This window comes from Pseudophryne corroboree, chromosome 3, assembly GCF_028390025.1.
Source record: "Pseudophryne corroboree isolate aPseCor3 chromosome 3, aPseCor3.hap2, whole genome shotgun sequence".
NCBI classification, from domain to species: domain Eukaryota; kingdom Metazoa; phylum Chordata; class Amphibia; order Anura; family Myobatrachidae; genus Pseudophryne; species Pseudophryne corroboree.
This window is the reverse complement of record NC_086446.1, coordinates 350161282-350173324: the sequence shown is the minus strand read 5'-3', so window position 1 is coordinate 350173324 and position 12043 is coordinate 350161282. Positions and strand designations below refer to the sequence as shown.

At 44.3% G+C, this 12043-nt stretch overlaps 1 protein-coding gene across 2 annotated transcripts in view; it reads right to left on the bottom strand.

Moving 5' to 3' along the window:
- Positions 1–12043, bottom strand: part of ERBB2 (erb-b2 receptor tyrosine kinase 2) — a 218904-nt gene that overhangs the window by 10602 nt on the left and 196259 nt on the right. For both annotated transcript variants that reach the window (XM_063959734.1, XM_063959733.1), the window contains exons 12-21: positions 11815–12014; positions 10469–10601; positions 10254–10344; positions 10005–10162; positions 8480–8527; positions 8238–8376; positions 8030–8152; positions 7602–7700; positions 6335–6520; positions 4489–4644 (exon numbers count right to left, since the gene is read on the bottom strand). In XM_063959734.1, coding sequence (XP_063815804.1) covers positions 4489–4644; positions 6335–6520; positions 7602–7700; positions 8030–8152; positions 8238–8376; positions 8480–8527; positions 10005–10162; positions 10254–10344; positions 10469–10601; positions 11815–12014 — 1333 coding nt within the window. The remainder of the gene's footprint in view (positions 1–4488; positions 4645–6334; positions 6521–7601; positions 7701–8029; positions 8153–8237; positions 8377–8479; positions 8528–10004; positions 10163–10253; positions 10345–10468; positions 10602–11814; positions 12015–12043) is intronic.

Genomic DNA, 12043 nt, shown 5'->3' with positions numbered 1-12043 from the left:
TGGAGTTTGACGGTGCTCCTCCCCAACAAATTTTTCAAATCATGCTTACCACCTTTGGAAAATATGCGTGTTACGCTATTACTGGCCATCACAAAGTTGGTCTAGTCCCAGGTCATTGTTCCAGTACCCCTGCAACAGCAAGGACAAGGTTAGTACTCCAGTCTGTTCGTAGTACCAAAACCAGATGGGTCTGTGAGGCCAATTTTGAATGTGAAGTCCTTAAATCCTTAACTAAAGGTTTTGCAGTGATCGCAGGCCTGGAACAACAGGAATTCCTAGTGTCCCTGGATATCAAGGACGCCTACCTCCATATCCCAATTTGGCCTCCTCATCAGGCCTATCTGTTTAAACCCTGCTGAACGATCAATACCAGTTCCAGGCATTGCCCTTCGGCCTGTCTACAGCTCCGAGGGTGTTCATGAAGGTGATGGCGGAAATGATGTTCCAGCTCAAAGTGCAGGGGGTCAACGTGGTCCCTTACCTGAATGATCTCCTGATAAAAGCGCACTATCCACCTTTTGTCACACCACTGGTGGTTCCTCAATCTACAGAAGTCCCAACTGGAGGCTCCTCAGTGGCTCCTGTTTCTGGGAATGCTACAGGATACTGAAGCACAGAAAGTGTTCCTCCAAGAGGACAAAGTGAGAACTCTCCAGGAAATGGTTTGCATGGTTCTCCGACCGACTCGAGTATCCATTCATATTTGCATAAGATTGTTGGGAAAGATGGTTGCCTCGTACGAGGCCATTCAGTATGGAAGGTTCCATGCCAGACCCTTTCATTTGGACATCCTGACCAAGTGGTCCGGTTCCCATCTTCAGATGCACCGGATGATCCAACTGTCACCCCAGGCCAGGATTTCACTCCCTTGGGTAGATTCCTTTGTTTCCTGCAGGCTGGAAAGGATAAAGGCTTATGTTTGGGATCCATTAAGGTCCAGATTTAAGCTCTTTCAATCTTCTTCCAAAAGAAGTTGGCTATGCTGCCTGAAGTTCAGACCTTCTTGCAAGGGGTGCTTCACATACAACCTCTGTTTGTGCCACCTACGGCACCTTTGGATTTGGATGTGGTGTTTTTACGATTTCTGCAGTCCTCCTGGTTTGAACCTCTGATGTCGGTGGAAGACAGGTACGTCACATGGAAGACGGTGATGTTACTGGCTCTTGCTTCAGCTAGGTGTGTTCCGGAATTGGGGGCCTTTATCATGTAAGAGTCCAAACTTGGTCTTTTATGAGAATAGAGCGGAGCTCAGGACTAGACAGCAGTTGCAGTGTCCCTCCGGAGGCATTGAATGCGGTGCGAACCTTGAAGATCTATATCAAGAGGACGGCTCGGATCAGAAAGACTGATTCCTTGTTCGTGCTGTATGATGCACAGAAAAAGGGTTGCCCTGCTTCGAAGCAATCCATTGCTCGTTGGCTTCGGCTTACTATCAATCAGGTCTATGTGTTGGCGGCCTTACCTGTTCCAGTCTCTGATGGCCCACTCAACAAAATTGGTGGGGTCTTCCTGTGCGGCTGCCCGTGGTGTCTCGGCCCTGCAACTGTGCTGAGCAGCTACCTGTTGGGGAAGAACACCTTTGTGAAGTTCTACAAGTTTGATACCCTGTCCAAAGAGGATACCCAGTTTGGGCAGGCGGTGCTGCAGATGTCTCCACACGTTCCCGCCCGTTCTGGAAGCTTTGGGACATCCCCATCGTACTAATGTGTCCCCAATATCCCTTCTGGATGCTAGAGAAAATAGGATTTTAAATACCTACCGGTAAATCCTTTTCTCGTAGTCCATAAGGGATATTGGGAGCCCGCCTCTATGTAGCGACTTTCTGCAGGTTCTCTGTTATATGTTACCTGTTCAGCTGTTGCTGTTTATGTTGCCAGCTGTTGCTGGGCCAGTTATGTTATGGTGTGCTGTTGTGTAAATCTCACAACACTTATTACTGTTATGTTCCTTCTCTCAAGTATGTAATTTCTCCTTCGGGCACTGTATTACCTATAACTGCCTGTGGGAGGGGGCATAGAGGGGAGCCAGCACACCCAGTTGATGAAATGTAAAGTGCACTGGTTCCTTTGGCCCCCGTCTATACCCATCGTACTAATGTGTCCCCAATATCCCTTATGGACTACGAGAAAAGGATTTACCAGTAGGTATTTAAAATCGTATTTTTGTTGTTAATTTATTATGGCTGACAGTTGTTTAGGTTGGTTACTTCTGTTGTATCCTATGGGCTTCTTTAATTTAGAAATGGAGCACCAATGGTCGTGGTGTATAGAGGGGAGGAGCTAGAGAACAAATACGTTTTCATTTGACACCTACAGGGGATCCGGTCGGGATCCTGGCAGTTAGAATACCAATGCCGGAATACTGACACTGCTCCGAACACCGACACTGGGAACCCAAACAAAGGTCTGAGAGGTAAGCTGCAGGCGGGGAAGAGGGAGGGTTAGGCTGCAGATGTGTATGTGTGTGTGGGGGGGAGGGCTAGGCACCCCCGGGGAGGGTCAGGCTGTGTGTAGAAGGGTTAGGGATTAGAATCCCGATGCTATCCCACTTAAAGGGTTGAGTCAATTAGATTTACCCCATGTCAGCAACTGCTGATACATGCTGCACTTACGGTAGCTCTGGACTTGCTGATTATTTACATAGGGCAGTGTACAAAAATCTGGAAGTCCGGGGTGAGATGAGGTGCCGTTGCCCCCACATGGCTAACCTTATTGATACCTCAGTGCCTACTCCAGCACCAGTGTCTTCTATACCCTAAGCTTAGCAGTGTCTCCAATATGGAATCAGAGAAGTGAATTAAATGGCTAATTCAGGTTGGATTGCAGTGTGCAGGGAGGAGTCGGAGCGTTGCGGGGCAACCCAAACGGTGGGCGGTGCGGCTAGAAAGGGGCGTATCGGGGTAGTGGTTGCAGCGGCTGCATGACATCACATGCAGCTGCGACTGCTGCATGACATCACACGCAGCCGCAACAGGTAAGATGGCGCCGGGACTCCTGCGGCCGCAGCTAAGCTGCGCCGGCAGGAGTCATCTTTAGTTTCTGCTGACAAGCAGAAATTGCGAAGTGATCGCAATTTCTGCTTGTTGAGGGGGGAGTGGTGCCGGTCAGCATGCTGGATGGCCTTGCCCAGGGATGGGCGGCACCCAGCATTGCACCAAAAGGATAGCAAATTCTACTAATTAGCAGAATTTGCAATCCTTATTGAATTAGCCCCCAAATTAGTAATTAAGAAAAATTGTAAATCTCTGTTGCTCTATCTGCAAACTACTATTGTGAAGGGGAATGTTTTGTGACTGCCATCTGACAAATTCGCATAAAGCAAGGAAACGTTTAAGGGATTTTCATATTATTTGTGACACCACAGAGTGTCAGAGAGAATATGAGCTGGAGTCTTGAGTGCAGCAATTCCCTTCACGATAGGAACTTGGAGCTAGAGCAGCAGAGGTTTGTATTATAGCCTCAGTCCGAAGGTGTGCACGTGCCAGGACCCAGCTGCCGGTGGATAAGGGTGCAGCTTACAAGTGATTGAATTGAGATATTTTGGCATCCACTTTCCATCACAGTCATAGACACACAGATACCCCAGCTGGAGGTCGGATCATACCAGCTGTCATTTATCACCTCAGTGACCCAGATTTCATAGGATCACTTTGCGGTGTGCTGAGATTATCCCTTTGACCCCTGATAAACAATATCATTGCCATTTGGGCTATTAACTATTTCAAGGTTGTCGCTATTTTTGCTGGCACATGATTATTCATGCTACTGTACCTTTAAAGAGACCACTAGGAATGCAGCTTAACCTTTCATACCTGTATATTAGTGCAGTGTGTGCATGCATATATTTCAAAACAGCATTTGTTTAGAGTATTGTGCTTATCATTCTGTCAATATTTGATTCTACTATAGAAGATGTATAAGGCACTAGTATATATTATCTGTTTAGAGATTATACAGTATGTCCTCTGTGATTTATACCCCTTTCAGACCGCCTGAGGTTGGTCGCACTCGGGAGCCTGACACAGGAGCTCCCAGTGTGCAACCCACCTCATGCTGCTGTCTGCAACCTGGCCTATTGATGCAATGCAGCGGGGGTGGCGCTTTGGAGATCACATGGTCTTCAAGCACCTCCCGTACACACACAGTGAACGGGAAATGTGTCGCAACGACCCGGCTCCCGTTTAAACCGCACAGTGAGCCAGATTGAACACAAGTTCAACCCTGCTCGAGACCAGGGTAGAAATACCAGGTCTCTCGACCTGGTAATTCAACCCTTATGCGCGCTCATGTGCCAATTACCCATGTTCATAGGTGGCGGTCTGAAAGGGGTATTAATCAGAAAATATGATAAAGCATTAGTTTTTTTTATAATCAAACATAATCATAGTGTGATAATTATTGTGTATGGCTTTCTGATTGCAGCTAAGGGAAAACATTTGCCTTTTGTACTTTAAGCTAGGTGACAATGTGACTCCTCCCAGTATCTTACCTTGCCACCATCTGCATGGTACTCCGTTTCATCCACATCCAGCAATCGTGCAAGGCCAAAGTCTGTGATTTTTACATGTGCTGGGTTTTTGACCAATACGTTCCTTGCAGCCAAATCTCTGTGCACCAGGCGGACATCCTCTAGATAGGTCATGCCCTGTGATTAACATACACATGCCAACACTGAATACAAAGTATGGAGAGATCTCTAACATAATTGTGCAGTCATAATATAAATATGTCAACAATTAACATATTGAAGATGACCATGCAGACAACCAGGGTAGCAAGTTTCTGGAACACCATCCAAAACAATATACCAAACATCTAACGGGTTCGGTATGTAATACCGATCATCGGAACGCTGGCAGTCACATGACCGACACTGGCTTTCTGACAATGTAAATCCCGACGCCAGAGGGGGTATGTATTTTTAAACACCCACCTCCCTTTACCCTAACCCTCCGGGGGTGGCGGCTAGGGCTAACTCCCATACTGCCTCACCCTGACCTTCCCAAAAAACCCACACCCGGGCGCTAAACCGAACAGTTACCCAATATTTTCCGTCAGGATGTTGGCTGTCGGTGTTCTGGCGTCAGTCTCCCGAGTGGTGTCGGAATTCGGTGTCTGTCACAAGACTGCTGGCATCTCATCCATCGGTATGCTAAGCACATCCCCATCTAACATTTTATTAGTTGTATGAGAAATGGCAAATATACATTTTTCCTATTTTTGTTTAATTGGACTCCATTCAGACATGAATATCCAGTTATCACAGAATTTTTAGGCATGCTTGGGGGAAAACGGATAGCTAAATATATGCTGGTACAAGTGTTACCAGTCAGAAAACAAAACAAAATTATAAGCAGCGCAGTAATCAGCCTTTACGGCTCCCTGTGCTGGCCACGTTCCCTGAGAGCATAATGTCATGTCGGGGGCGGAGCTTCCAGCTGCCAGGAAGAACAGCACTGCCCATCCTTAGAATGCTCCAGGAGGTGTACAAGCTGCAGTGATTCTAGCTGCAAGATGCCATTTCAGGAACCCTGCTGGCCAGATGCAGGGACTGTGGGCAGTGACGGTGCCAGCCCCAGGGCCTTGTGCTCTGTGCCACAGCCCTACTCGTACAGCCCTAGTTACAGTCCTGATAATAAGTGTTCTTCATTCAGTTGATCTCTGGATTAGACATTTTTGCCAGATAGGGAGTAGGATACTTGTGATGATGCCATATACTCACTGCTGCCACATACAGAATGTGTATAATATGCTCAGGATATTTACTATTCCCTAAACTGTTTGACTTCACTAGCACAAGGTTCCCCTGGCTAAAATACAAATCCTCTGATGCTTATAAAACTTATATGACCGTGACTTTATCCACTAAGTACTTTGAGTTCTTACTTTGTCATTTTCTCTACTAAGATTTGTCTTTTTCTTTTTGTCTCTATCTCTATCCTTTTCCTTCCTTTCCCATCCCGTTGCTTTCTCTTTTTATTGGCTCTCTCTGAACCTTATTCTCCTAAATTAAGCTATTTGCTAATTAAACAATTTGGTCATGTGTTCTACTTCATTGTCTTGACCTTCCCCTAGTAATTGAATGTCAGTGTTCATTTTTGTCGTAATTTGTATACTGGGTGATTTGTTTGTGATGACTGTACTGGTATCCTTGTTTATTGCTCCTCTAATAAAAACAAATTCTACAAAACAAGAAATTTACTGTTCCCAGCAGAGGACATATCTTCACAAATCAGTTGTGTTCATAAAAATCTAAGATCATTTTCTCCAATGTAAGATCATTTTCTCTGTTTTTGGAAAGTCTTCTGAATAGTAGAAAGAAAAGTGTGACATACCTTGGCAATTTGCACACACCAGTTGAGAAGGTCTCTGGATAGAATGCGATCCTTATTTTCTCGCACATATTCAAGTAGACAGCCATACGGCATAAGTTGGGTAACGAGCTGTACTGTGGATGTAAGGCAGATTCCCAGCAGACGGCACACATAAGGGCTCGCTACCCCTGCCATGACATAAGCTTCCTGTAACAAATGGGCAATGGTCATTTCTATGTAAGTATAATGACAGATTCTGTACACACTGGTATTTTTGGTGAGTGAATGTGCAAGATACTAGAGACCTTCAGATGGAAGCGTATGCAGAGGTTCTTTTATAAACACTGAAAAATACAGAAGCAAGTCACAAATGCTATTATGTTATTATTTTTGCACGCCAATTTTCATGGCCAGGTGCATAGGTTTCTGTGGCAAGATATTACTGTTGCAGGTGTGGCATCAATTTTATAGCTTTCATTGGAAGGTTAAAAAAAAAAACAATGTTTGAGCCAATAGAATGGGAATCTAATGCATTTTTGGAGATGAGCCAACAAACTAATCAACAATCTCATTTTTGCAGATTTTTTAAGCTTATTTTAACTGGATCCCAAACATCACATTTCAATCGAACACCCTGTATTCCTAAGTGCAGTTCAAACAGGGAAGCGCAGTTACAAAATCAATATTAAAATGTAAAAAGCAATGCCATTGGTAGTTAAGACAGCCATTACTCTCATGCTTTAATTCAGACATAATGTGGTGCCAAGGAAGGGTGAGTGCTCATATGTTTAATGTACCCCAGTGGTGATGCTGGTACACCTTTCTGAGACCCTGCTCTACTCTTCTGGGCAAGTCCAAATGAAGTAAAGCCCCAAAGCTCTACCCCTCCCCCCCACATCAGATTGGGGTATCAGCAGCACCCTGTGCGGTGGAAGTAGCTCAATCGTTGCAGATGATGCACATACAATGCTTTTTTGGTGGCTGTGGGCACCCATAAAGCATGGTTACCACGCTTAGTGTATTACACCTGCCTTGTACCAAATAGAAATGAGCACAAGCCTTTTAATGTGCTTGGAGCACAAATAGGTACATTCACAGAATTGAATTACAGGTGGGTAGAGTTTCCATTTTTGTATTTCTGTAATGAGCCTTGACATATGTTAGAATACTGCTTACTATCCTATGGAAGCAGCAAACAGACATACACACCAGCAGATAATTCATTCAGAACATCACTCATTCATATACTTTACGAGGACAGACGGCGGCTTTATCTACTAACACTTACATCCAAGATCTCTTTGTTGGCTTTAGGCGATGTGTTCTCTCGCAACACCTTGATGGCTACTTGAATTTTTACATTCTCACCATCTGGGATCCAGATGCCCTACAATTTGGAAATGTAATTAAAAAACAAACAAATGGACTATGGCCTGCCTTATTAAGATAACAAATCTATATGTATGCCTCATGGGGTGTGTTTAGTGACTGTAGATTAATATTGTTAAAGAAACATTAAATACATTATGCATTAACAGAAAATAAATTGTAACATCCATCATGGATTTTGCTCAACAAAATGTCATATTGGCATCTTCCTGGTGTCAAGCATCTCTGAGCCCTCGTATCTTAGTCTATTACCAGGTGAGACTGCCAAGGAGTACCATTCAATATTAAGTGTAATGTACATGATCAATAGGAGAATGGTGGCAATACCTTATACACTGTCCCAAATGCGCCAGATCCCAATATCTTCATCTTCTTCAGCTCTGTCTCCTTGAGGATTCTCATCTGTGCCTGGTTCGGCATGGCTCCACTTGGGGTTAAGGGTTCCACCAACTACAAAACCAGTACAAATGTTGTAAAGAGAGCATTCTAGAAGACTTTTCTGCTTTAAGCAGGACAGCAAACCCTGACCCCTTACCTCATTTTCCTGAAGGATGCGCCGTAAGGTGTGTTTCTTCTTCATATGCTTCCTGCGCTTGACAACCAACACAATGATGGTTACAACTGTTAACGTGAGAAATATGCTGCCCACCACTGCTACTATCATGTAGGTATGGCTGCAAAGGGACAAGATAGCAGACAGTAAGCCAGAGCAAAGCATGCACCAACAATTGAATAACTGCTTACTAACACACATGTACTTCCAAACACAGCACTGACCTGTTGTTTACAATGATAGGGCATCCTTTCTCATCTTGCTTATCACACCTGTGGCACAAAAGGAAGTGGAAGTGTGACTTATGCTCATTTACAGATAAGCTAAAATATACTATCCACTTTATGCAACTCAGAATACACAGTCTCCTGGACTTGCTCTGTGAAGATGCATGGCACATATCTATGAGCATCAATCACATAATTCACCAATGTGAGATGAGGTAGTCTCTTTTTTTAAATCAAGTATTTTTTTATTGAGTTTTACAGCAAATAAAATAAACATTACATAAAGCAAACACTAACAGCAATACTAACTGTAACAAATGCCATCAATAAACAGACAGATTAAGTTCAAATAAGTTTTGTGTGCATGTCGAATCATTACTCATAGAGTTCTAGGGTAGATGATGGAATACAAGAAGAGAAAATCTATGTGCTTAATAGAGGTCTGCTCAGCCGCGAGCCACACCATCGATCCCACTTCTCCGTAATTAGAGAGGTGGAACCTCGTACCTTATACATGTATATCTCATGCTTGACCACATCATTCACCAGTGCCCTCCATTGTTCCACTTTAGGTGGGTCAGCCGAGAACCAAACCCTCGCAATAACTACTTTTGCAAGCGTAGAGAGGCATAAAACATATTTGTATAACATGACAGAGTGTGTTTCCTTAAGATCTAACCCAAACAGACATACACCAGGATTCAATGCAGGGAGGGACGGAGCAGTCATAACTATATCATGCCACACCTTACTCCAAAAGAGGGAAATTACAGGACAGTCCCACAATAAGTGCCAGAATCCGTCATCAGCAGCCTGGCACCTGGGGCAGCAAGAATTATCTCTAAGACCAGCCCTTAGCATAGTTATAGGAGTGCAATATACTCTGTGCAGAATATAAAAAAAACTTGTTTATATTTTATACAAGGCGTAGTATATTTGAGGGAACCTATAATTTGGAGCCACTGTTCATGGGACAAAGGTCCCAAATCAGCCTCCCACTTAATACGAAGACTATTCAAATGATCAGGACTAAATCTATCATTTAGAGCAGCGTATAGGATACTTTTCCCCTTTGATTAAGAGAGGTGAGCAACGCTTTAACCGGCGAATCCAAAATCGCTGGTGGGCCATGAGGAAATTGGGCATGCACAGCATGCTTAAGCTGAAAATACCGAAATAGAGCAGTGTTAGGTACATCAAATTCGATTTTCAGTTGTTGAAAAGACTTGAGCACTCCGTCATGGTACAGCTGATGCAGAGATATTACATCCTTAGTAATCCATATATTATCTAAAGATATCTTCTACAGTTCAGAGTATGTAGCAGATGAGGTAGTCTCTTAGTTATGATACACAAATTATCACTTCACAGAATATAAAATACTGCCATGAAATACAAGGTTACCATGTAAGTGAAACAAAAAGATCTTTACAGCATATCCATCATTGCGATATAATGAAGTTATTGTGTGGTCTGAAACAATATTTTCAGGAAGAAGGGGGGTGGGCAGCGCTTTACTTACGAATGGGAGCAGTTAACAGGACACAGCTGGCAGGTCCCCTCTTTGTCTGCGTATTTCCAAATGGGCACAAAGGAGTCCACCTTTTTTCCGCTCAGGCATTGATTAACACAGGTGACTCCATCCTTGTAATGGGCACAAGCGACACACTGATCTGCGTTCTGCAAGGTACAGAGACGTAGGTAATAACCTCCAGAAGAATCCAGCACACAAGAACAAATAGATTTTTTGTATACAATAAAATGCACCCACCGGTCCAAAGCATGTCTTCGATGCATTCTGTGGCATGCACTCTGGGTGGCATGTTATACACTGGCTTCCATTAACCACTTCCCTGGGATCACTGCAAAAACACAAATAATTGTTATGTTTAATGGAAATACTAAGGCCTCTAATAATGAGACTTAAATCTTCTCCATAGCAAATGGATTCCAGTATCGCCTCTAATTACATGACTAAGCACTCACCCTTCCTCAACATTACAAGAGTCCACACAGTCATGGCCACGTAGCAGGCCATCGCATAAGACACACTGGGATGGGGCAGAGCCCCAGCACTCTGCATTGGCACACAGGCGAAAACACACTTGTCCCTCTTGCTCTAAAAGGTACAGAAAAAAGTTAGAACATTGTACAAACCCATTGAGATGTTTCAACATTAAATGGCTATGTAACCTACCTATCTTAAATGTTACTGCAAGTTACTGCCCCCTGTTTTCATTCAGGATAAGCTTAGAGACAGTCATTGGTGCCTCTATTGGGATGCGTACAGCATCTCGCCTGTCGGGATGCCGGCGGTCATGTGACCGACGCCAGAATCCCGACAGCATGCAGGAGACCGGCGTTGGATCGCAGAGAGACGGGATGTCGAAGGGTAGTACAGGATTTTGTATCAGGATTTTCCCTTAGGATTAGGAACAGAGGGGAGGGTTAGGCAGTGGGGAGGGGGGTTTGGGTGAGAAGTAGCCCTAGCTGACACCTGGGAAGGGTTAGCCCTAGCCGACACCCTAGGGTTAGGGGAGACAGGGGTTTTTTAAATACTTACGCCCTCCGATGTCCGCATATTTAGTGTCGGGATGCCGCAGTTGGTCATGTGACTGCTGCCATATCGTATGTATTCCAGGGAGCCTACCCCTTCTTAAATTGTCCTACAGTACCTGCCACCTATTACCTTTGCTATATATCACTTCAATCTACAGCCTTCACAATTTTCCCCACACAGCTGCCACAATTTCTGCTGATCAGCTATGCAAGATCTTGCCTACACATCAAATACTCTCCCTTAGTCTCCGTTCTAAAGCATTCACAGAGACTATGGTGAGCAAAGCAATCTCTGCAGCTCCACCTTACCCCACCAGTCTACAGATCACTAGGGCAATCTATGAGAGTCCAACCTGGACATACAGTAGGTGATTTAGAGGTGGACACTAATAGCATAACTGCTGCAGTGATGCTAAACTATGCTAATGCCGCAGGAGGTGTACGAGGGCTAAAGATGCCTACTGCTGGCATTGCAGAACTGAGTGCTGCGCCCGAAGATGCAGCATCGGATCAGCATCACAACCATTGGTCGCAATGTTTTCAGCATCGGCCATCTAAGTAAGCCTAAGGCAACTCAGATTGGCCCCCTGATCTGTACTGCCAAGGCCAGTAAGTACGCGTTGGAAACAACTGTTTATCTAAGAGTACTGAAGCCTTACATATCCATGGAAACATGAGCTGAGGGAACATTTTGGGAAGGGTTATTTAAATAAAAATTATGTAAATGTAGACTTCCTGGTCCACAGAATAAATGTTGGAGTATGACAACTTACCACACTCTGCCTGCGGTTTGTTGCTTGTCTTTAGAATAGTCTGTCTGGAATTTTGGAATATTTTTGGCCAGGGTACAGTATCCAAGAAGCAGAGATTAGGGTTTCCCTCTACAAGCACCAATCCACTGCTGATCTCGTTCAAGGACCGCAAGCCGAGTGAAGAGATGGAAAGATTGCGAATGACCAATGAATATGCCCCACTACAAAGACAAACATGACATATTACATA